Source organism: Schistocerca serialis, chromosome 2, assembly GCF_023864345.2.
Source record: "Schistocerca serialis cubense isolate TAMUIC-IGC-003099 chromosome 2, iqSchSeri2.2, whole genome shotgun sequence".
Taxonomy (NCBI): domain Eukaryota; kingdom Metazoa; phylum Arthropoda; class Insecta; order Orthoptera; family Acrididae; genus Schistocerca; species Schistocerca serialis.
In genome coordinates this window covers 350,272,848-350,296,602 of record NC_064639.1, presented here as the reverse complement: position 1 = coordinate 350,296,602, position 23,755 = coordinate 350,272,848, and the positions used below count along the sequence as shown (strand labels likewise).

Genomic DNA, 23,755 nt, shown 5'->3' with positions numbered 1-23,755 from the left:
CTTACATTTTTCTACATCTGGAGCTAGCTGCCATTCATCAAACAAACTAGAAATTATGTGTAAGTCATCTTGTATCATTCCTATACTCATCAGTGAACAACTGCAGCTTGCTGCCCACCCTGTCCACCAGATCATTTATGTATATAAAAAATAATAAGTCCTATAATATTTCCCTGGGGTACCCCTGATGATACTCACTCACCATTGAGGACTGTGCAGATTGTCTTGCTATATGCTCTGCACTACTTTTGCAGGAAATTTGTAAGGATCTAGGCTCCAAAAGCCCAGGTCTTCTTAGATCAGATGGAGAAAATTATGGGTCTTCATTTTATAGTGGTGACACATTAAATCTTCTTAAATTCCTTGATTCCATATTTTTTGCGCACTGTAACTGTGCTCTAGGTTGTGGCTTCTCCTTTTCCAGACCATGTCTTCCCAAACTTCTACTTTATATGTGATAACTTTTTATCTCGACTGAACGGGACGGAGGGCACTGTGAATGAGCATCTTAAATGTATGCTTTCACAATTATGGATACACAGCAACACAAGTGATTGAAAAGTTTTCCTACATTAGTTTCTTTTGTGATTCTTGTGGTGTTCAAAGCTGACTGGTAGTAGGTGACACATAATGCAATGGTGACACATAATGATGAGTTTGTAGCTATTCCATTTACCTGCATTGGTGGTCTTGTTAGCTGGCGTCTCTTGGTTTTGTGTGTGTGTGTGTGTGTGTGTGTGTGTGTGTGTGTGTGTGAGAGAGAGAGAGAGAGAGAGAGAGAGAGAGAGAGAGAGAGAGATTTTAAGCATTGAGGCAAAATAGGCATTCGAAATTATGAGTGTCGAAGCTTTTAATGTCAGGTATTATGTAAGTTAATTAGTTTCAGGTAATTTAAAGTATGTTCTCAGAAAGAGAGAAGTGTCTACTTTTGAATGCCTATTTTGTCTATTAACAGTGCAAGTTTCTCAAATACTTACCATATTCAGAATTTCAACTAGCCATAAGTTTAGTTAACTAAGCTTTCTGTCTTTGAGTAGAAAGTAATTCTGGCCTAGGGATAGGTTTCATTCATGCCATATGTATTATTTTTAGTTAATGTAAATGTTTGCTGATATTTTGTATTTTTAATGTGTCCTGAGTCCTTTTTTGTGCTAGAAATGACACACAGACGCAATAAAATATTACAACATTTAATTTTTTTAAATGCAGGTAGCCATGCATAAATATCATTCTGTATTCCTGAGTCATGATGGAAGCGTGTACTCATGTGGGCATGGACAAGGGGGACGACTGGGCCAAGGGACAGAGCAAGCTTCCCTCTCACCAAAACCATTGAAGTTTCCCGAGTCAAAAGACAAAGAGATGTGTACTCAGGTGGCTATAGGACGAGACCATACAGTCCTGCTCATGGAAAATGGATCGGTTTGTTTTCACCACTTGTTATCTTTGTATTTGATTGTTAGCAACGTATTTTGTATACATGTTAAATTATACATTAAGAAGAGAAATAATTTCTGATGACTTGTTTTAATGAGAAAATAATAGGTTGTGAATGAAGGCTTTCTTGGTGAATTCCTCTGATGAGTTCTTCTTGGTATATCAGCCAAATAAACTAGTTAATCTGTAGTGATGTTTTGGTAAGTTTTACATGTCATCACCGCCAGAAGAAGGTGAGTAAAAAACATGTTGAAATGTCTCTACACATTGACCAGTTTACTCAGTTCGTATTCTAAGAATAATTCATCAGTGCTTTGGAAGTGTTGCAGATCAACAGTGCAGGCCAAAGTGTTGATCACATACTCAGAACTATTGCTTATTGCACATGGTAATAGATTGAGAAAGGTATTGTGAAAAGGATATAGTATGAAAGGTGTCTCTGTATGATTACTCAGGATAATGAGCGATAACGCAGAAGGTCAAGACTGAAGTTGATCTTAAAAAGTAATGGCTGAGTTTTATGAAGTAAAGTTACAGAGATTAGTTAAAATTGGTAGGAGGAGAGGAAGTAATTGGAGAATTGAGTGTGACAAAACTGGATGTACGTACCAATAGGCATAAAAAAGAAACCTGGGGTAAGGAAAGAGTGAAAAAACAGGTATGCAAAGTGGTAATTTACTAATGAATGAAAGGGGTGGTGGTGGTGGTGGTGGTGGTGGTGGTTGAAGAAAATAGTTAGATCGACAAAGAAGTGAAAATATGGGATAAGTTTAAACGTTGTGATGAGGGAATAGTAACCAACATTAAAGAACTTCAGTTAAGCTGAAGAAAAATGGCTAGAGAGACAGAATTTTGATTTTGGAAGAAAAGTCCCACTTAGAGTGCTCAAATATTCATACTAGGAGAAGAATGTAAATTGGCTGCATCATAAAGGAAACACCAAAGTCTTGGTTGCTTTTTGCAGCATGTAAACTGTGCTAAGGAATTCAGTGTTTCTAATATACAGTCTTTCTACATTAATATGACGCAGTTGTGAAGGTGTAGGGACATATATTTGAGAGAAGAGCATTTCATATCCTCATCCAACTGTCCAAATTTAGGTCTTCCAGTTTCCCTCAAATTGATTAACGCAAATGTTGGAATTGTTACTTAAAAAAAGGATACAGCCAGTTTCCTGCCCTTTATTTGTTGTGTTTGAGTTTGTGTTTTGTCACTAAAGATATGCTTATCTTCATTCCTTTGGTGTATGTGTGGAAAATTGATGGAAGAGAGGCATTAAGTTCTCAACAAAACGTCGTTGCTCCCAGAATGAAATTTTCACTCTGCAGCAGAGTGCGCGCTGGTATGAAATTTCCTGGCGGGTTAAAACTGTGTGAAGTTTGGAAGGTAGGAGATGAGGTACTGGCAAAAGTAAAGCTGCGAGGTCGGGTGATGAGTCGTGCTTGGATAGCTCAGATGGTAAAGAAATTGCCCATGAAAGGCAAAGGTCCCATGTTAGTCTTGGTCCAGCACACAGTTTTAATCTGCCACGAAGTTTCAAAATGTGGTGTTGGGAGACCAGCAGAAAGCTGTACCTGGTATGGTGCGGGAACCATGTTAGGGCTCATTTCTAGTGCTGGAAATAAAAATTGGCTATAACAACAAAATATTCCTTTTTTTTTTTTCAGTGAGGGGGTGGGATAGGAGGTGAAGGGACATAACTTAATAGTTTGCAAAACAGTAATTCTCAAAAGTACGAACTTGAAGCGTGTGTAGAAGAGTGATTTTTGTTAGCTCTGAAGGAGTACATTGGCTGAAAGGTAAAAAAATTCATATCATGTTAATGTATGGCACTGCAATTCACCACTGTCACTGTGTGGTGAAACGGTTTCCTTTACTCTTTCCATTGCTTGTATACTCTCAGGAGTTGTGGGTGTTGTTGTCTTTAGTCTGAAGTCTGGTTTGATGCAGCTCTCCGTGTTACTCTATGCTGTACAAGCCTCTTCAGCTTCAATAACTTCTGCAACCTACATCTTGCTGAATCTGCATACTGTATTTGACTCTTGGTTTCTCTCTACAAGTTTTACTGTTCACACTTCCCTCCAATACTAAATTGGTGCTCCTTTGATGTCTCAGAATGTGCCACAAATCCCTTGTCTCCTCAGTTGTATTCAGTACTTCCTCATTAGTTATGTGATCGACCCATCTAATCTTCAGCATTTTTCTGTAGCACCACATTTTGAAAGTTTCTCTTCTCTTTTTATCTAAACTGTTTATCGTCCATGTTTCACTTCCATGCATGGGTATACTACAGACAAATACATTCAGAAAAGACTTCCTAACATTTAAATCTATATTTGATGTTAATAAATTTCTCTTCTTCAGAAATGCTTTTCTTGACATTGCCAGTCTACATTTTATATCCTCTCTATGTTGGCCATCATCACTTATTTTGCTGCCCAAATAGCAAAACTGATCCACTACTTTGTGTCTCATTTCCTAATCTAATTCCCTCAGCATCACATGATTTAATTCGACTGCAGTCCATTATCCTTATTTTGCTTTTGATGATCTTTATCTTATATCATCCTTTCAAGACACTGTCCATTCTGTTTAGCTGCTGTTCAAGGACCTTTGCTGTCTCTGACAGAATTTAGATATCATCCGATGATTAACACAGTAGATGCATGATATATATGTCACAGCAACAGTAGACTCTTTATTTTTTCCCCTTAATTGTTTCCTTGCTTTTGTGGACTTAGGAAACTGTCTTTTCTATTGAAAACATGTGTAAATAAAAAGTTTTATTACTGATACAGCATTCCCAGAGCATCTTTAAGGCCAAAAAAGGCTCTTAGTGCTTATATAACATAAATTTGCATGTTAAAATTGAGTCTTCCGCATATCCTGTTTTTATTGTTTGGAGTCAGCTGGTTTGTGCATATACACACAGGAATGTAAGACTTCCACCAGTGTGACATAAATTTTTATTTTGTTGATGTCTCACAATAAAGTGTAACTCAGAGGAGGTATAGTAGGAGAACTAAATAAAGATGTCACTAAAATAATATAATATTTTGAGGGTAAAAAAAATTCACACAGAGATATCATTAATACAATGAAATTTTGTTTTTATTATTGAAATGGATACTTGAATGCAGTGTCACCATAGAATCCGTTTTCCTTATCTCACCAACAGCAATTCATCCAAAATTAGTAAAGGTTTATAAGGCTAAGGAAAGATAAGAACACAGCAATCAGCCGCAATCACATTGGTTTTTTTTATTATTCTTGCTTAACCAGACTTCAGCTAAAAACAGCTGTCTCAGTGTGTTTGTTGGAGTTATAATCCAACTCAATCAAATGCGCTGAATATACAGTTGATGTGCACAACTGTTCTGTATTGAGTCAAAGTTGTTTTATAAAGAATCTACTTCTTCATTTTAAAGTTAGAAAATGGACACCTGAATTCAAATGTGGCCATCGTCCACTTACAATAGAAGGAAATATTGAGAAATTGACTAAAAACAGAAGTAAGCTGTGTGAAATAGCTGATGATACAGGCATATCAGAAGAAAAGTATGATAAACTTAACATGATGAAACAGGGTGTCTACGACCCGGGACAACCGGGAGATCCAGGAAAAACCCGGGAATTTTTTCATCCGGGAAAAACCTGGGAATTTGTTTGAAATCCGGGAATTTTTTCATTGTGTTTGTTCTCAGTTAAATTTTTGTTACTTTGACTGGTAAGAACCAATACTCTAACAAAGGATATTACTGTATCCTGCTACTGCAGAATAATACTGCAGCCATAAAACATGAACGAGAGAAAAAACTAAAATAAAACTAAAATAAAACTTAAATTGCAAAGGAAATGCGCCATATACAGCAACAGAACACAGTGCTCATACAAGCGTCTGCCAGCACCAAAACGTGTCAAAGGCTTTAGTAAGACTTCGTAACAACAAATTGCGTCCGATGAGCATGACGTCACAACTGTTAACATTAGATTTGTTTTAGCAGTTAAGAGTGGGATAATGCGCATGCGCAGTTGAGTAGTACCTTCTTCCGGTTCTGGCTACAGAAAAAAAAAAGAAGCAGCTAGGTGCTACTGGGAAAAAGTTTACTGGCACGCCCAAGCTGCCAGATTGCCAGATTGCGCAGCAGCCCTGGATCTAGAAGAGTGGGGGGGGGGGGGGGGGGCAAATTCATATAAAACTTGTTTCACAAAGCGCCTAGCACCCACCACATGTTGGTCTATAGATTATTCGTATGACTTTGAAACGTGTCCCTGTCGGTTTGTGAACATTGTTGAACACATTCTGAGTTAATTTCTGAATGAATCATAAGTTGATTTGTGAATACGTGCATAGTGTACGTGATGTCTCTGTCAGTGGAATCCTCGTCACATCTAGAAATAAACATTCCTGCAGACAAAGGGGGCTATACGAGCTGAGCAGAGTATAGCCGAACGAAAGAAAGCCAACCACTGTCTGACTATGTGGTTGATATGGTTTGCGAATGATGAGCGTTGTTACGATTACCAGCGAAATCCATAGATTCAGACTACCAGAGTGCAAATAAACGACTAACAGAAATAACAGGTAAGAAAGATTACATATTATCTTCTCAATGTATCCAAGAAAACAAAATTTTGACAGAAAATTTTTGGCCAGATCGCAATACTAGCAAGGGCCAGTTCTACAGTCTCCGGCTAGCAGCTGCTTTAAGGTCTATTCTGGAAGTAGCACGGAAAACGTGTTGTATGAACACGTAACAATGCCTAACTGGAGAATAATCGCGGGCTAACTAAACTGGCGATTCTGGCAGAGTTAGTGAAGTTAACCGGCGAATAAGATTTGACATTGGCAGGAATAGATACGGAATTAGTGATGACAACATTGTTTGTTAGAACGAGGAAGGAGAAGAAACGGGGACATCACACAAATTATGGAAGAAGAAGACGATTTCAAATGTCTATAAAAATTTCGCACTACTACTTATCGATCTCAAGCTTGAGAAACTGGAGCGTATGAATGAAGTGTAAAACTATTTCCTAACGTAAAGATTTTTACTTGTAGTAGGCCTAATAGGCATTTGATATTGGTACTTTGTGAATTATGATCTGCCGTGTTATAAAAAGGACCATTTCTGCCAAAACAGTCTCGTTTATTTGGCGTGTGTTAAAATTGCTGCAGTATTATAAAGCCCAATTTGTTTTATCTCACAGACAGTGACAAAATATAAGTAATCAGGTTGAGAAACCACACCAGTCTTGGGCCTATTTGTAATTACAGCTTTTTCAGTATTAGACAGCGACATTTTGATTTTTCATGTAGCATAACGTTTGACGAACTTTGATGAGGTAACAGATCCTTTCGCAGAAAGGAAAGCACGCCATGTAAAGCTGTATCAAGATTAGGCAGAAAAAAAATCTAGGAGCTAAGGATTGAAGAAATGTGTACTGTCTTGCTTGTCTCTTCTCTTTACTGGCTTTATGTATCCTATATTTAATTTTATGTCATACAAAGCAGCAAGCTGTTAGCTAATAGGGAATAAAGAGTGCAAATTTTCTGAAGAGTTTTTATTCTCAAAAAAAGAAAAGAAGGAAGGGCAGGATGTCAAACCGGCAGACTGGAAGCAGGAGAGGCACCATAGGACGTTTTAATTGCCACTTGTGAATATAGTTTGATGGAATCTAGTACAAAATATACACGTTTCAATTCCACAGATCGAAATACAGTGACGTGCGATAGAAGAATGCTGTGTGAAGAGGTGTGGCGCTGCACTTTGGCACACTTAAGGTCAGATAACATGTCTTACAATTCCTCGGACACGTATGTTTTATGTATCAGAGTCTTCAGAAAGACGTGCGCTACAAAATGAACGTATTTTTCAAAATTCTATTTTTTTAAATTTTCGACGTCCTATCTCAAACGCTCGAGGGACGCCACTATCTTCTATTGCCCCGGTTCGGAAATATCGTAGATACAGGTCTGATGCGCAGAGTAGTCTGAGTTATAATAGGGAAGCTGGTAGTCTCCATGTGACCCGTGCTTACATTTAGTGATTTTGCTGTTTCCTCTTCGTCTACTGCACTCACATCAAATGAAAACAAAATTGATTTCTTTGGCCGGGAGCTGTCATGTGAATTAAAATACATTCACATAATTACGGATGGCTAAAATACGTTATTAGTTTCAGATTTTATTTTATTTCCACCTTTCTGACAGTCAAGCATTAATTGCCATGCAGAACAATGAAGTTATTTTTATTGGTTTGCTGAAGAAATTTTCTTTCATTAATCTTTTCCGCTGAGGCAGTCAATATATTTGAAACAAAGGGTTTAATTTCAAACTATTGGCTAGTTTCAACTGTTCAGAACATTTCAAGTGTACGTTTTCATCTCCTAGAACGTATGGCATTATGCCATGACAAAGAACCAGACATGAGATAACAAAGTACTGGTACCCAAGGAAATTTACATCCTGAAACAACATTGAAAAGCTTAATATAAGGTCGATGCCTACTTCACTGGGAATCTGGGACTCGTTTAAAAATCAGCTCTTTGATGACGAGCTACTTAGAATAATTTATAGCCCAGAAGATCACACTTTTATGTCGTTATTAAAAAATTTACTGGTACGTTTGTGTGATATATCTTAAAATGTAATACGTGCATAAAAGCCCAATATTATATGTGAAAGCTTAGCTTCTCTTGCAGCGTATGGGCCTTAAAGATCAATATTATATGTGAAAGCTTTGTTTTTCTTGTAGCAACATTATATATATTAATTTAAACCATTAACTTTTCCTGTTCGTGTGTTCGCGCTACTTAAGTGATGTTGCTATGGGCTGACTACACCACGTGTCCGAAGCTCTGATATACGCTGTCATCGGCTGGCAAGATCACGAGACATGAACTATGACTGGCTTACAAATTCGCATCGCAATTTCGATTTCAATGCTTCGGAGAGTAACATGCGGTGCTTGATGGAATTCGAATTTATACTTTTGTAATACGAAAATATGCAGCGTACATGTTACTGCACATAAAACATCTTTCCAAAAGGTGTTTTGTTTTCTAAAGGGCTGGGAAATTCTATGCGCATGTATAAAACCATAACCATTCAAAGGATTGATAAGTTGTACAGTTCCGAGAGAAAATATACTGTCAATTAACAGGGAAAAACTATGTTTCCACCCGGGAGAAAGTGTATTTTTAACCGAGAAATCTGGGATAAATCCGGGAATTTTTTTTCCTTGTCCACGTATACACCCTGTGAAATGACTGTGATGCAATCTTGAGTTTGATGGATGCCCAGTTTATTTAATGCTGCCCATAAGTAATTGTGAAACAAATTTATTAGAAGCTCAAAATGGTAGACAGCAGCAGTCAGTCGTCATTTCTGTTCCAGCTTAAAGCAAATCCAGATTTTGGCTAGTAACTAGCCATTATCAGTGCAGTATTTCAGAGTTGTTACTCATGCCCTAGTACATCTACACCAGTTATTCGGGCTCCTGTCACTGTTCATTAAAGAGTCTGATGAACTGTGACAAGAGTTCCCTGCTCTCTTTATCATTATGAAAATCGTATCAGAGTCATTGAGTGCATTTCACTTTCCTAATTGAAGGTAATTTTTGAAATTTATTGGTTTTTTGGCGGATTTTATAAAGAATTCAATTGAATTGCTTGAAATATGATAGCTGTAAAATCCATAGGTGCATGCTGTTGGCATTGTATAAAGAAAATGTTAAATATATTCATTTGTTGGAATGATTAAGGCCACTGTTTCTCTGAATGCAAGAGAGATTCTTGTTATTGAGTTAGCATGAAAAGTTGCAAATATTACACAAGTATTCTGAACCAACTGGAGGGATAAAGAGGTGAAAAAAACCTGAAATGCAAAAGAAGAAAAAATCAACTTTAATTAAAACCTGAACTTGCATACAAAGGTGCTGTGGCAGTGGGAGAGCAGAGATCTAAAGTACAGACTGCTGAAACATCCTTGCTTTTTATCACATTGACATGCTCAAAGTTGCACACATTCTTATAATTACAGAAATTCAAAATGTTCTGACTCAAAATATGTTATGGCAGTCATAGATGGTTATTTTGCAGTCCTAGAATCATATGTCAGGGATGCAATCTACTCACTGGAAAAACATTGGAAAATATCATTGTCTGGGAAAGCAAGTGCAATCTGTTATTTTCCAGCAGAGCACTTGCCATCATTATTCCCTAAATAATTTTACTGTATTTAATAATGCTGCTGCAGCTGTATTTTACTTGTGTTTGTATCCTTTGGAAGAGGAAGAATTCTGTTTCAGCCGATAAAAAAACCCTGCACTTTTGGATGTTGCAGATTTGCTCCTGTTTTCAAACTGCGACTAACCATACCAACACAATTATGAAAACTGCATCCTTGCATTTGACTTCTTTGCAGTTTACCCTGCCAGTTGTAATTTGATGACTTTAGTAGGTTTTTTTGGTCAAAGGAAGTGGACTTCTCTTAAGTTAGCATATTCGTTGTCATGCCTTTTCCTCTCATTTGCAGAATGATTACAAAACAAAAAGGGGTTGTGTTCTTTCTCTCAGCCATCTCCTAAAATTTTCCATGTGTGTTTCTTCATCATTGATTTTCATGTACATTTATTTGTTATGCATTATCCACTGATCAGCCAAAACATTATGACCACCTACGTAATAGCTGGTATGTCCACCTTTGGCACGGATGACAGCGGTGATGGGTCATGGCATGGAAGCAGTGGGGCCTTGGAAGGTTGCTGAGGTAGATAGCACCACACTTGCACACAAGTCACCTAATTCCCGTAAACTCCTGGAAGTGAGCCGATGAGCTCTGACATCACATTCGATCACATCCCGATGTGTTTGATCGGTTTCAGATCTGGTGAGTGGGGGGTCAGCACATAAATTGGAACTCGCTGCTATGTTCCTCAATTCACTCCATCGTACTCCTGGCCTTGTGACATGATGCATTATCTTGCTGAAAAATCACTGCTGTCGGGAAACGTGATCGTCACAAAAGGGTGCATGTGGTGTGCAACTTGTGATTGATATCACGTGGCTGCCATGGTGCCATGCACGAGCTCCACTGGACCAGTGAATGCCCAAGTAAATGTGCCCCAGAGCACAGTGGAGCTATCACCAGCTTGTCTCTGTCCCACGGCAGAGGTGTTGAGGAGCTGTTCCGCTGGAAGACAGGTTCATGCCCTGCCATTGGCATGATGAAGCAGGTATTGGGATTCAGCAGTCCATGCAACACTGCCACTGCACCAATGTTCAGTGCCAATGGTCACATGCCCTTTTCAGTTGTAGTTGCTGATTTTGTGGTGTCAACATTGGCATATGCATGGGTTGTTGGATGCAGAGGCCCATTCGGTGCACTGTGATCAGACACACTTGTACTCTGCCCAGCATTAAACTGCGATGTTAATTCTGCCACAGTTCGCCACTTGTCCTATTTTATCAGTATTCCCAGCCTATGATGTTCAACATATGTAGTGAGAGGTGGCCCCCCAACCCCATGAAGTCTGGATGTGGTTTCACCTTGGTTTCGCCATGTGTTGAAGACACTAACCACTGCACTCGTTGGACATCCAGCAAGTCGAGCAGTTTCTGGAATGCTCATGCCGAGCCTCTGGGCCATCACAATCTGCTCTCGGTCAGACTCAGATAGATCGCACACCTTCCGCATTCTACACATAGGCAGCATGCTGACTGATACTATTTGCACTGTGGGTGTGTCTGACTAACAGTCACTCCTCACCAGGTGATGCTGCTATCGCATGGGCAAGTTTGTGTGATAGTAGGTCCATGGTCATAACGTTCTGCCTGATCAGTGTACATTGTTATATTTGCTTATACTGTAACCATGAGATGTACTATTAAAGTTGTTTATTAGGCAGTACTCCTACAAGTTTGTTTACAAATATTTGCCATAAGTAATATATTTAATTTTTACTTTGTAGGTTTGGACATGTGGCTTGAATGCCTATCATCAGCTGGGACACATGCCACCACCTCCTCATTTACTATCTCCCAGGGAAGTGCCACAACGATACTGTCGCTTGCCAGGATCTGCACCACTCCGTGGTGTGTGTGCGGGACGTTTCCATACTGTGATGTGGGGAGAGAAAGGACTCCTCACTTGTGGTCTCCATGCGGGTCAGCTGGGCCATGTTAAAAGTCCAGAACACACTGTGTTGCAGCCCAGATTGGTACTTACTTGTATTAATGTAATCTGTGATACACTGCCTTAAGTGAAAATTGCAACACCTAGAAGTAGTGTGCTTTTAGATAGTGAAATGTTCGTGGTAGGTAAAATACTACTATACTTCTATTGATTGTTGAAGTAGGACTAGTTGGTTTTCCTTATGACTGATTTTTGTGTGTACTAGGCAGGTTGCAGGTAGATTCATGCAGACAGGAAGTAAATGGGCAGGTGAAAGTTGTGAACAGAGTGGCACAAGGTACAGCAGCTGTACAACTGAAAATAAGCCAAAGTAGTTCTGTCACAATACCACAATAGATTGCCCAGTAAATAATGTGCGAGTTATTGGAGCAATTAATACTGTATGTGCATTTGTAGTAAACTGGTGATTTAATTTTTATCTTATCTCTTTAAATACTCATATTCACCTTTGTCTTTTCAAATGTAGTGTGGGCAACTTGTACATGTGTGTACAGATTGATGTTATTTGAGCAGTATGTGCATATTTCTGAGTTTTATGTATGTGTAGTAAGTATAATCATATAGCTGTTCAGATTTTAGTCTGTAATGTGGTAACAAAACCAGTTACCATTGTTTTTTGTGTATATGTAGGATGACTTGAAAATGATCATTGTGGCTGAATATAGACTTTTATCTGATAATTCCAGTCAAATAAAGGAGAAAAAATGATTTCAGTTAGTGACGCCAGATATAACGGGGATTTCATTTCATATCATTTAAACATCCTGAACAGACACTGTGACCCAATAGTTCAAGTGACCTTTTCCATGCTTTGAACATACAGCAACAGTGTTTCTGTGAGGAAATGATACATGTGTGTTGCAGCAGCTTCTTTACCTCATAATGAGAATTAGTTCTGTGATAACAGCTACTCATTAGTGGTTGTCATTGTTAACCTCTACAGACTGCTCGGGCTCCCCCAGGGGGTCCACAACTCTTTCGTGGATACGTGCATGGTGAGCACGGAACCCCGAGCTAGTGAGGCTCTCTTTCCTTACCGGGGTGCATACCTTCCTTTTCCACATCCTTCCCCGTCCCCCTCCCCCAGCCTCTTCCTTTCCCCTTCTCCCTCTTTGGGAGTATGTTTTGTGCCTATGTCTGGAGACGGACACTTGTAACTGTATGACATAGTTTCTCTTCTTTGCTCTCTATGCTGGAAAGTCCCTGTCCTCCCTTTGTCCTTCTCTTTTCCTTGCCTCTTCTCTTTACCCTCTTCTCCGCTGTGGCGTTCGAGACCTCTCTTCTTTCCTTTTCTTTGTTCCTCCCTTTCTCTTTCTTTCCTCTCTGTGCGTGTCTGAAGGCCATCCCATGCATTCCCATGCATAGCTGGTGATGGGGTGACGCGTAATTCTGTGCCACGGCTAGAGAGGTAGGACATGTACATAACCCTGGTAAAGGCCAGGGCTAGGGAGGGGTGATTACCCGAGCAGGTACCTTTCGAATGTGACGATTGATCCGTCCGTCCGTTTCTCGGGAGGTGTGACCTGAGGTGTGAACAATCATCTAAGGTGGGAGTGCCCTCAGAGAGGAGCCCCCCCTTGAGGAAGGAGCGCGCCATCGGAGACGCCGGTAATCATGGGGGGTACTTTCGCAATGGTTTCCTCTACGCCTACAACTTCTGCTCACAAGCGAAAGTTAGATGAGTCCCAGCCACAGACAATTCTTCCATCAGTGCCACAGTTCCTAGTTGTTTCTCGGTCTGACAAAGGTCAAAACTTCTCCACAGTCAACCCTTTCATTATTCAGAAAGGCGTCAACCCAAGTGTTGCTCCCGATTACAAAATGGCTCTTTGTTGTTAGTCAGTGCCCTCCAGGCACAAAAATTGCTGTGAACTCCACTGCTACACACCTTCCCTGTCCGGGTGGACATGCACTGCACTTTAAATTCATCACATGGGGTGGTTTATACACGCTCATTCGACGGATTGTCCAACAAAGAAATTCAAAACTACCTGTCTGACCAGTGCGTAACGGCTGATGAAAAGGGTTGGCAAGGACTTGGTACCAACACATACTCTCTTCTTGACATTTGACAGAGTTCAACTTCCATCAAACATTAAACTGAGATATGAGATAATTTCAGTTTGCCCTTACATCCCCTACCCTTCACATTGCTATAGGTGTCAGCAGCTTAATCATACCGGCCAGTCGTGTTCTAATGTGGCCAAATGCTTACATGTGGCAGGGATGCCCATTAGGGTGATTGTCCACCTCCATCCTCTCGTTGCATCAACTGTATGGGCGACCATGCCGCTTCCTCTAGAGATTGCACCATTTTTAAAGATGAACGAATTATTCAGGAAATCAGAGTGAAGGAAAAGGTGTCTACATTTGCTGCTCATAAGTTATTTGCGAGTTGAAAGCCCATTGTGCCCCCAGCAGGTAAATATAGCACTGTCCTTGCATCTCCTCGGCCTACTAAGGAGGTAGCCACATAGACTTGCGATCTCGCCTTTAGTGCCACAGTCAGATCGGCCAGCGCAAAGATCGCCTGTTCAACATTCTAACTATCACCTGCTCATTCTCCGGCTCACCCTTTGTCAGCTCCTGCTAAATGATGAGCCCCAAAATCGGATGCCTGGACTTCCAAAAAAGGGCCTACTGACGAAGATTTTTTACTAATTCCGACTTCACATTCATCGATTCCTCCCTTATCTCGGCATCCTGTTTCCAAGAAGGCTCATATGAAACAAAGTTCCTCTTCTTCTCCACCATGGCGTGTCTCGTGTACAGCACCACCCGGTGGTAACCACCCTCGTCCACCTTCCGTGTCGTCAAGGTGCACCGCTGGCGGCCTATCAACCAGCTAATAGCTGGTGGCAGGAGCTGCCCCCGAACAGCCTATGGATCAGGATCTTCTGCCTGTGGCTGAATGCTGTTCCACACTATTGGCCACCAGCTCTCAGCAGTTGTTAAGTTGTCGGCACTTTTCTGTCCACCCAATGTTAATTAATCATTGGAATATCTGAGGTATTCGAGCCGATCAGGATGATTGTCCATCCTCTTATGATCCTACTCCTCGGTTGTCTTCGGTCTTCAGAAAACAAAGCTGCGTCTCCACAATCACTTTGTTTTCCCTCATTTCCAGTCAGTCCAGGTTGATCTCCCTTCTGTTGATGGCACTCCGGCACACAGGGGACTTAAGATTCTTCTCCATGATACTATCCATTATCACCTAATCCCCTTAAACAGTCCTTCCAAGCTGTCACTGACCGTCTTTCCCTTTCTGGATACACCTTCTCTCTTTATACCGTATATATTCCATTGTCCACACTGATGGCAAGAGCTAGCTCCTTCATCTCCTTGGTCAGCTCCTCCCCCCCCCCGGCCCCCCTCCCCCCTCCTCCCCCTCCCCCCTCCCCCCTCCTCCCCCCTCCCCCCTCCTCCCCCCTCCTCCCCCCCCTCCCCCCCCCTCCTCTCCTATTTGCTTGTCCGCCAGGCTCTCTGTTGATTGACCTCTTCCAACAAGCGTATCTTGTTTGCTTCCATACTGGAGAACCTATATTTTTGTCTGCCTCCATGACAAATTTCTCTCATTTGGACCTTTCGATTGGTACTGTTCAGCTAGCTCGGCACTTTGAATGGTTCACTCTTGCTGATACACACTTGAGTGACCATTTTCCATGTGTCCTTCGATTACAGCCACAACTGCCATCTATGTGTCCAAAACGCTGGAAGTTTTCCCAAGCCAATTGGACATTTTTCTCCTCTCTAGCGACATTCGATGACCGTCACTTTCCTAGCATCGATGATCAGGTCACTCATGTTACAGAAGTTATTCTTACAGCCGCGGAACATACCATACCTCACACATCCGATTTGCCCAGGCAGAACAAGGCGTGGCATGATGAAATACGCGAACGGAGACATGCTCTTCACGTTTTCCGCCACCATCCTACTTTGGCCAACTGTATCCGCCATAAGCAGTTACGTGCGCGATGCTGTGGCGTCATCCACGATAGCAAGAAGGCAAGCTGGGACTTCTTTACCAGCTCCTTTAACACCTTCACTCCATCTTCAATAGTTAGGAGTCAGATTTGACGATTATCTGGCACGTCTAGTTTTTCCCCGATCTCTGGGCTGACTGTTGCACATGATATCTTTGTGGACCGTCTCGCAATTTCTAACTCATTGGGTCAACACTTTGCGGAGATTTTGAGCTCTTCAGATTACCTACCAGCCTTTCTCCCAAAGAAACGTGCAGCGGAAATGCGACCTCTTGCTTTCTCCTCTCAAAACAGCAAAATCTATAATACTGTTTTCTCTATGCAAGAACTCCAACACGCACTCTCTTCTTCTCGCTCTTCCATCCCAGGACTGGATGGCGTCCACAGCCAAATGTTGCTGCATTTATCATACCATAGTCTGCGTTAACTCCTTCACCTTCGAATTTGGACCGATAGTATCTTTCCCAGAAGATGGTGGGAAGCTATCGTCATTCCTGTTCCGAAACCTGGAAAGGACAAACATCTCCTCTCTAGCTGTCGCCCCATATCTCTCACAAGTAGTTTATGTAAGGTTTTGGAGCATATGGTGAACTGCCGTTTAGCCTGGTGGCTGGAGTCCAGAAACCTTTTAACACCTGCCCAATGCGGTTTCCGAAAGCATTGTTCTGCAGTTGACCATCTCGTTGCTGTCTCAGCTTATATCATGAACAATTTTCTCAGGAAACGTCAAATGGTAGCAATATTTTTTGATCTGGAGAGAGCATACAATACCTGTTGGAGGACAGGCATCCTCCGTACACTGTTTGCTTGGGGCTTTTGGGGTCGGGTATACCTTAATATTTGTGGATTTATGACAGAGAGCACATTTAAAGTACAGGTGAACACTACTCTCGCCCATACTTTCTCCCAAGAAAACGGGGTGCCCCAGGGCTCTGTGCAAAGTGTTGTACTGTTTGCCATCACCATAAATCCAAGCATGGATTGTCACCTTACTGATGTCTCGGGCTCCCTCTTTGTCGACAATTATGTGATCTTCTACAGCTCTCAACGGACCAGCCTTCTTGAACGACGTCTTCAAGGATGTCTCGATTGTCTCCACTCTTGGAGCATTGAAACTGGCTTCCACTTTTATCCCAGTAAGACTGTCTGTGTAAATTTTTGGCATGGTATGGAGTTTCCTCCACCTTCCCTACAACTAGCCTCTGTCGACCTTCCATTCACAGACGTCGCTAAATTCTTGGGACTTATGTTTGACAGAAAACTGTGCTGGTCCTTTCATGTTTTCGGTTCACTGTCTGCGATCCATTAACACCCTCCATGTTCTGAATGGTACCTCCTGGGGAGTGGACCGAGTGGTCCTTCTCCGCCTATATCGCACCTTAGTGCACTCAAAATTGGACTATGGAAGCATAGTTTACTCTTCTGCTTGGCCATCTATTCTTCGGCGTCTTGGCTCTGTCCACCACCGTGGAATTCGTTTAACGTCTGGAGCTTTTTACACCAGTCCTGTGGAAAGCCTTTATGCTGAGACTGCTGAACCTTCGCTGTCCAATCGGCGAGCTGTCCTTCTAAGTCGTTAAGCTAGTCATCTGTCTTCCATGCCTGATCATCCGCCCCATGCCCTTTTTTTCGACACCAGCTTAGATTTAGGGTATGTAGGCTGCCCTTCCTCTCTACCACCACCGGGAGTCCACTTCTGTCATCTGCTACATTCTCTTTCCTTCCACTTTCCTAAAACTTTCAAGGATAGTAACCCCCCCCCCCCCTCATTGTTTATTGTCAGGCATTTGCTGCTCTATACTCACAAATGGAGGATGCCACATTTATTTACACTTACAGCTCAAAAACATCATTTGGTGTTGGGGGCGCCTATATTGTTGGTGACACACCTAATAGATTTCGACTTTCCGACCAGTGTTCAGTTTTTACTGCGGAGCTTTACGCTGTTCTCTAGGCTGTCCAATACATCCGTCACCATAAGCGGATACAGTATATTATATCCTCGGATTTGCTCAGTTCTCTTCTTGGCCTCCAAGCTCTTTATCCTGTCCACCCTCTGGCCCACTGGATTCAGGACTGCCTCCACTTGCTGCACTTGGGGAGGCGTCTCTGTAGCATTCCTCTGGATCCCAGGGCACATTGGTATCTGTGGAAACGAGGTAGCTGATACAGTGGCGAAGGCTGCAGTCTCTCATCCTTGGCCCGCTGTTTGCATGGTTCCCTTTGCTGATCTACAGAGTGTTTCATGTCGTCGTGTTGCTCTTTTATGGCACACACATTGGTCTACATTTCCCGATAATAAATTGCGGAACATGAAACCTCTTCCCTGTACTTCCTGACCTCGTCATCGGGAGGAGGTAATTTTAATTAGACTTCAGATAGGGCACTGTCTTTTTAGTCACTGACATCTTTTAAGTGGCGATCCTCCCCCGCTTTGTCCTCACTGCTCTGAGCCGTGGACGGTGAGACATACTTCAGGGCCCCTATTTTACTCCACTACGCATCCGTTTACAGCTGTTGCCTGATATATCTTCCATTTTAGCAGATGACACGCACTCAGTCAATCGCGTCCTCGAGTTTATCAGTGTCAGTGAGATTACATCGGGCATTTGAAGCACTTTTTTGGGAAAAACAATCCTCCTCCCCCCCCCCCCCCCCCCCCATTTCTATAGTGGTTTTCTAAGCTTTCCTTCTGTTTTTAGTTTCCCCCTTTTTGAGTTTCGTTCCCATTGCTGCTGATTTCCCATTTGGTACCCTTCCCTAAGCCACAGAACGGGTGCTTATGACTGTAGCTGTTTTGCGTCCTATAACTGTAAAAAGAAAAAAAAAGGCTGCTCGTGTACACTCACACCCTTAAGAGGGGGGACCATGCAACTAACAGCGCCTGCTGCACAACTTTGGAGATGTTGTCAAAGTGTCACCCACTCATGAGCTGAAAGTGAGAAAATGCACTGATGTCATATGCCTTCTCCATTATGCAGTCAGCTGGTATTCTAGAGGCCAGTACAATGTCTGAGAATTGCCTAGTAACTTGATAACACAAAACTTTATTGTTTCACTGGGCTGTTTCATCAACAGTTATCTCTTTCTAATTAAATTGCCCATAAGTATTATTTGTTTTAAGAGTAACTTGCATAATTAAATTTATTATCAATTCATTATTTCTGGGTTTTGTGAGGTTTCATAATTGGCAGTGTATCTTCTGTTGTCCTCCACATCAGAATTAAATGTGCTAAGAAACTTTATATGTTTTCATCTTTATTTGTTCAGGTGTCTGCAATGAATCACAAAGAATGTGAAATAATCCTGGTGGCAGCAAGTGATGGCGCTACAGTTGTGGCTACAAAGAAAGGAGATGTTTATGTTCTCCACGAGTACCAGTGCCGTAAAATTGCCTCTAGGTATTTATTTCTAATACAGTTTTAATTTAGCAACTGAAATTTCAATAACTAATTATGGTCCTGTTAAGACATGTTACATATAGTAGAATGATTATTTTCTTCTGAAACAGCTGCCTCTGTCTTGTTAAAAACTATACAAAATTTTCCTTCTTATTAAATCCATACACCACTCGCCACTCTCTTGTGCACCAAAACTTGTCATTTGTAATTTGTTTCTTTATTGCTTTTATACCTTCTGAAGCCTGTTGACTCCTACCCTTGAGTCCTTCAGCTTCATCCTAATGGATTATGAAAAGTGTGCCATCTACCTCGATGTCTTATTCTTTCTTCTATTTTTCGGAGCAACCTGTTCCATTTAAGGATGAAAGTTGTCGGACTATTAAAGCGCTTCACAAAAAATTACTTTTGCTGTGTTGTGTGCTGCATATACTGGTTTATAAAACGAAACTTTAGTCCCTCCCTCCCTCCCTCCCTCCCCATGCCAAGCTCACCACTAGTTACAGGCAGAACACTATTGAATATTTGATAGTATATGATATTACTTCTTCTAATAAGTGTGGTTTACTTTCTTAATGACTTTATCACTTTACAAAAGCCATTGAAAGTTAGTATTTACAAGCTTTATCGTTACGAGTATATTTTGTATTTTGTGACTTGCACTTCTAAGACAACAGCTATTTATTACGCCACAACGTGAAACAAAAGTCCATAAGTTCACACTAAAAGAATTTGCACAAATAATTTACTGTGCAAACAGATTAACACTCAGCATACCAGAAAATCTGTACAGCATTGCCCACCAGTTGGGATTCTCTGCCATGTTGTTTAAATTGACTTAAACTGATACTTTTTTGACTGCTTATGATGTGAATGACTTTTGAGGTATAAATACTTTTAAAACTATTTTATTTATGTTTAAATTTTAAAAACACAGTTTTTATACTTTTGCTGGTGGCCTTTAATCTTTTGTGGAAATTTGCTCAGGGTCTACAGACAATAGCAGGATGTTCCAAGCATACAAGTTTGGTGGACATGTAATTCGACTTTTTCTATCATTCTTCTCTACACAACATGCACATCTTCTCCTTTTCTTAACTGTTGGTTTCGCTACCCCCAGTGAATCTGGTCCTTCTAATCAATTCATTGACTTCTTTGCCCCTACTTGTTGCTTCTCAAATTGACACTGAAAGGCTGCATTTTTTTTTTTTTTTTTTTTTTTTTTTTTTAAGCCAGCATCATCCAAGTTACGTATCTATTCAGTACACTTATGTCGATCATGTTGAAGAAAACCACCAATGGCCAGCGCCTTGTTTTGCTTTTCAGTCTGTAGGATTGCGTCTTCTGTTCCGCGGTGTCAACACTGCCCTTTGTGGCATTGTATGCTATTGTAACTTTGGGCTTGGTTTACATGTGATGGTTTGTCATGAAGAGAGCTAAGGATGGTAACAACTTTGTTTTTCTTAGGAAAGTAAGAGGCTATCATCAGATTGTAAGATTTTTTGACAGCTAATAATGAGCTAAATCAGGAGATGTAAGAAAATTATCAGAGGCGATATTGTGTATGCTTTTCAACTTCAGTCACCATGTAATTCACAACATTCTCTCCAAGTCGCACTGCTCTGGTTTCTTCCTCCTTCCCCAAATACTCTTTCATCTTCCAGCAGTAGCTTGTTGTACTGTCACAAAGTGCCCAGAACTTTATTCCATATACCAAGTTTTGATGGGATGTATTTTTGAAATGGACAGCAACCTCGAAATGTGAACAACTGTTCATCTATGGTCATGCACCATCCTGGAATTTAGGCATCCATAAGGGTAATTCCCACATCTCAGAAACGTCTCTGATTGGTTTGTCACTTGGCCTATTACAAAGCAGCAGCCCGTCATGAACAAAGTGCAACACACTCAGATAAGTATGGAAGTGGTTGCGAGACATAATTTTATTGAACAGTGGTCAGTCATTCTCAACATTCCTAAGCTGATTGATATCTTTGTTTCTTGACGTGTCTCAGAACGCCAAGAAAATGTATATATAGACAGACAAACGCATGTACGCACAAGTCAGCCTTACTTATTGCTCTAGGTATACACTATGTCAGTGAGGGGTACATGAAAGAACAACAAAAAACAAGATGTCTCATTATCACTGTTCCTAATTGAATAACTTGCAGGTCCCTGGTCTTGTTTCAATATGTCCTTTTTGCTCTGTCTACCAGAAGTTCCAGCTTGAGAAACTGTAACCCATATTTTATTCCCATTAGAAAAACAAGAAGTCACACTCGGCTGAATTTGCACTGAATTGTTGTTCATCTCCATGAATTGACTCTTTGTGATCATCTTCATGTAATTCTGAATTGTCAGCAACATCTACCTCATTATCATCATCATTTCTGGAAAATTCACATTCGCTAGATGGGTTTTCAAAATCAAAAGACTGTTCCAACAGTTCCCTTGTCTCCTTATCTGATAGTTCTCTTCTCCGTAACATTTTCAGTTTCTAGAACAGACAACTGTTATGAAATAATGCACCAAAATAAACATGTACTTATCACAAGGAGGACTGTTGAACACTGAAATAGCAGCATGAGTCAACAGTGGCAAATGACATAATAGATGCTGTGTTGATAGACATCTGGTTGTTGAAAAATTGCTTGTAACAGCATGGGCCATATGGGAGGAAACGTCCACCAACACTGTAACACAAAGTCATAGCTAAATTTTTATCATATTTTTCAAAAATTATGACTAACTTGACAAATTATGAAAAATCATAAAATTTCATTAAAATAAAATGTATAGTCACTAATAGAGAAGATACTAAACATCAAGAATGTGACTCTGTGGCCCTATGGTAGGTAAAGGGTTGAACTGAATACAGGCCAGTGGCTATGTGGTAATACAGGTGTGGTGATATTGAAAGATGGTGGTCAAAACAATCACCATACTTAGTTACTTTACTTTGCTTGGCTGAATAAGTAAATCAGTCCTTGGGAGCCAAAGTGTAACGTCACCCTAGCAGTCTCATATGTAGGCCTATTTGACTTGGGCAACAGTAATAGCAATCCACTTTGTTATCCGGCAGAATCTGTAAATGTATTAGTGATGTCTAGGGAAGCATTGGTTGGATTGGAATATGGTGTCAGCTGACTGAAGAGAATGACAAGATTTCATGGCCACTCTGACTAAAATCAGCTGGCTAGATGGCTTCTTGTAACTGGTCAGCTGGAGATACTATGTTTTTCTTACTGATAGTGCCCTCACCAGACATACTTAATGACACTTGTTGATAGTTTATTGCCTTCCATCAATATTTCTCGCAGGCTTACAAGAATATGTATACGGTTAACCACTACATAGCATTAACAAAGTTTGTGTGCTCTGGAATGCATATTTGTGCTAGTCTAGGCTCTAGATGATCTACGAAACAGATGGTGTAAACATGGAACGATATTCAGGAATTAAAACAAAAAACAGCAGTTTTGGCTTGTGACCAGGAAGGACACTGTGTCATTTATAAACAAAAGGTATTATACAGGATGAGTCAGGAGGAAAGATACGTGCTTTGAGGGGTGATAGTATTAGTGAGTCTTCACAAAAAACATCATATGAACACAAGTCCTGTTCTTAACAGCTTGTGACGAAACTAATGAAAACAATGGGGAACAGGACAAATGCAGGTGATAGCAAATGAAACATTGTGATCTAATGTTTTGTTTAATTGTGTACATTTCCTCATGAAAGGTATTCGAAAAGTCCACCATCAACTGCAATGCATTTTGCAGCTCTTGTAGACAGTTGCTTGTCTGAACTCATTTGTTTAGCCCTTTACTTTAGCACTTGGGCATCAGTCACACGTCCTTCTTCACCAGCAATCTCGTATTAATACAACCAAAGGAACATAAGGCTACATAGTGTTGTCTTTACTAGCTGTTTTAATGTGTACTTCATTTGCGCATGGGGCAAAGAATGTGTGTTAATACAAGTGAGAAGTGTAAAATACATGAGAAATTGCTTCTTTGTGTCCATTCTGGATTTGTAGACATCACTTTTAAGCCAATCCCACAAACAGTAATCTAATGGAGTAAAATTGGATGACCTCAGTTGCAAAGAAATGACTCCACAGCGGCCTATCCAGTGCCCAGGATAAGTTTCAAGTGTCACTGGCTGTACACATTTTCAACCAACTGAATGCCAGATATGGTTAAGAAAAGGGCATATGTTCATTTGAAGTTTTTTTGTTGAGAATCGACAATACTGTCACTCCTCAAATCATGTACCTTCCCTCCTGTCTCACCCTGTATAAAAGGTAGTAGTACTTTAGTGTTTGCAAGACACATGAGAAATAAACTATTGTCAAATAATTGTTGATGAAGTCTGAACTCCATTAAATTTAAGAGGTCTCAGTGTAGGTGTAGAACTTACATTTCACAAGTTTGAAATTTGTTTGGTAGTCTACAGTATTATTTGCAGCAGAATATCAGCAGTTTTAGTCTGTGTCTAGAAAAGATGATATTTTCTAGTGTGAATCATGAGCTTAGTGAGCCTAAAAAGAAAGTATTTACATCTGAAGGACAGTCAACAGCTCTGTCAATGTTCCAACCAGGCACTTTCTACGGTGCCTTACAATATTAAAAAGTTGAAAATTTTTTTAAAAAAATAAAGATAATCACATGAAAATGATACAATCTTGTTAGTATAACAAATATTCTGTCTCACTTTGAATCATGCCATAA

General features: G+C 40.6%; 1 protein-coding gene across 1 annotated transcript in view; it reads left to right on the top strand.

The window, feature by feature from the left end:
• Positions 1-23,755, top strand: part of LOC126457157 (inhibitor of Bruton tyrosine kinase) — a 128,483-nt gene that overhangs the window by 36,119 nt on the left and 68,609 nt on the right. The window contains exons 4-6 of the mRNA XM_050093235.1: positions 1,210-1,422; positions 11,412-11,660; positions 18,892-19,022. Coding sequence (XP_049949192.1) covers positions 1,210-1,422; positions 11,412-11,660; positions 18,892-19,022 — 593 coding nt within the window. The remainder of the gene's footprint in view (positions 1-1,209; positions 1,423-11,411; positions 11,661-18,891; positions 19,023-23,755) is intronic.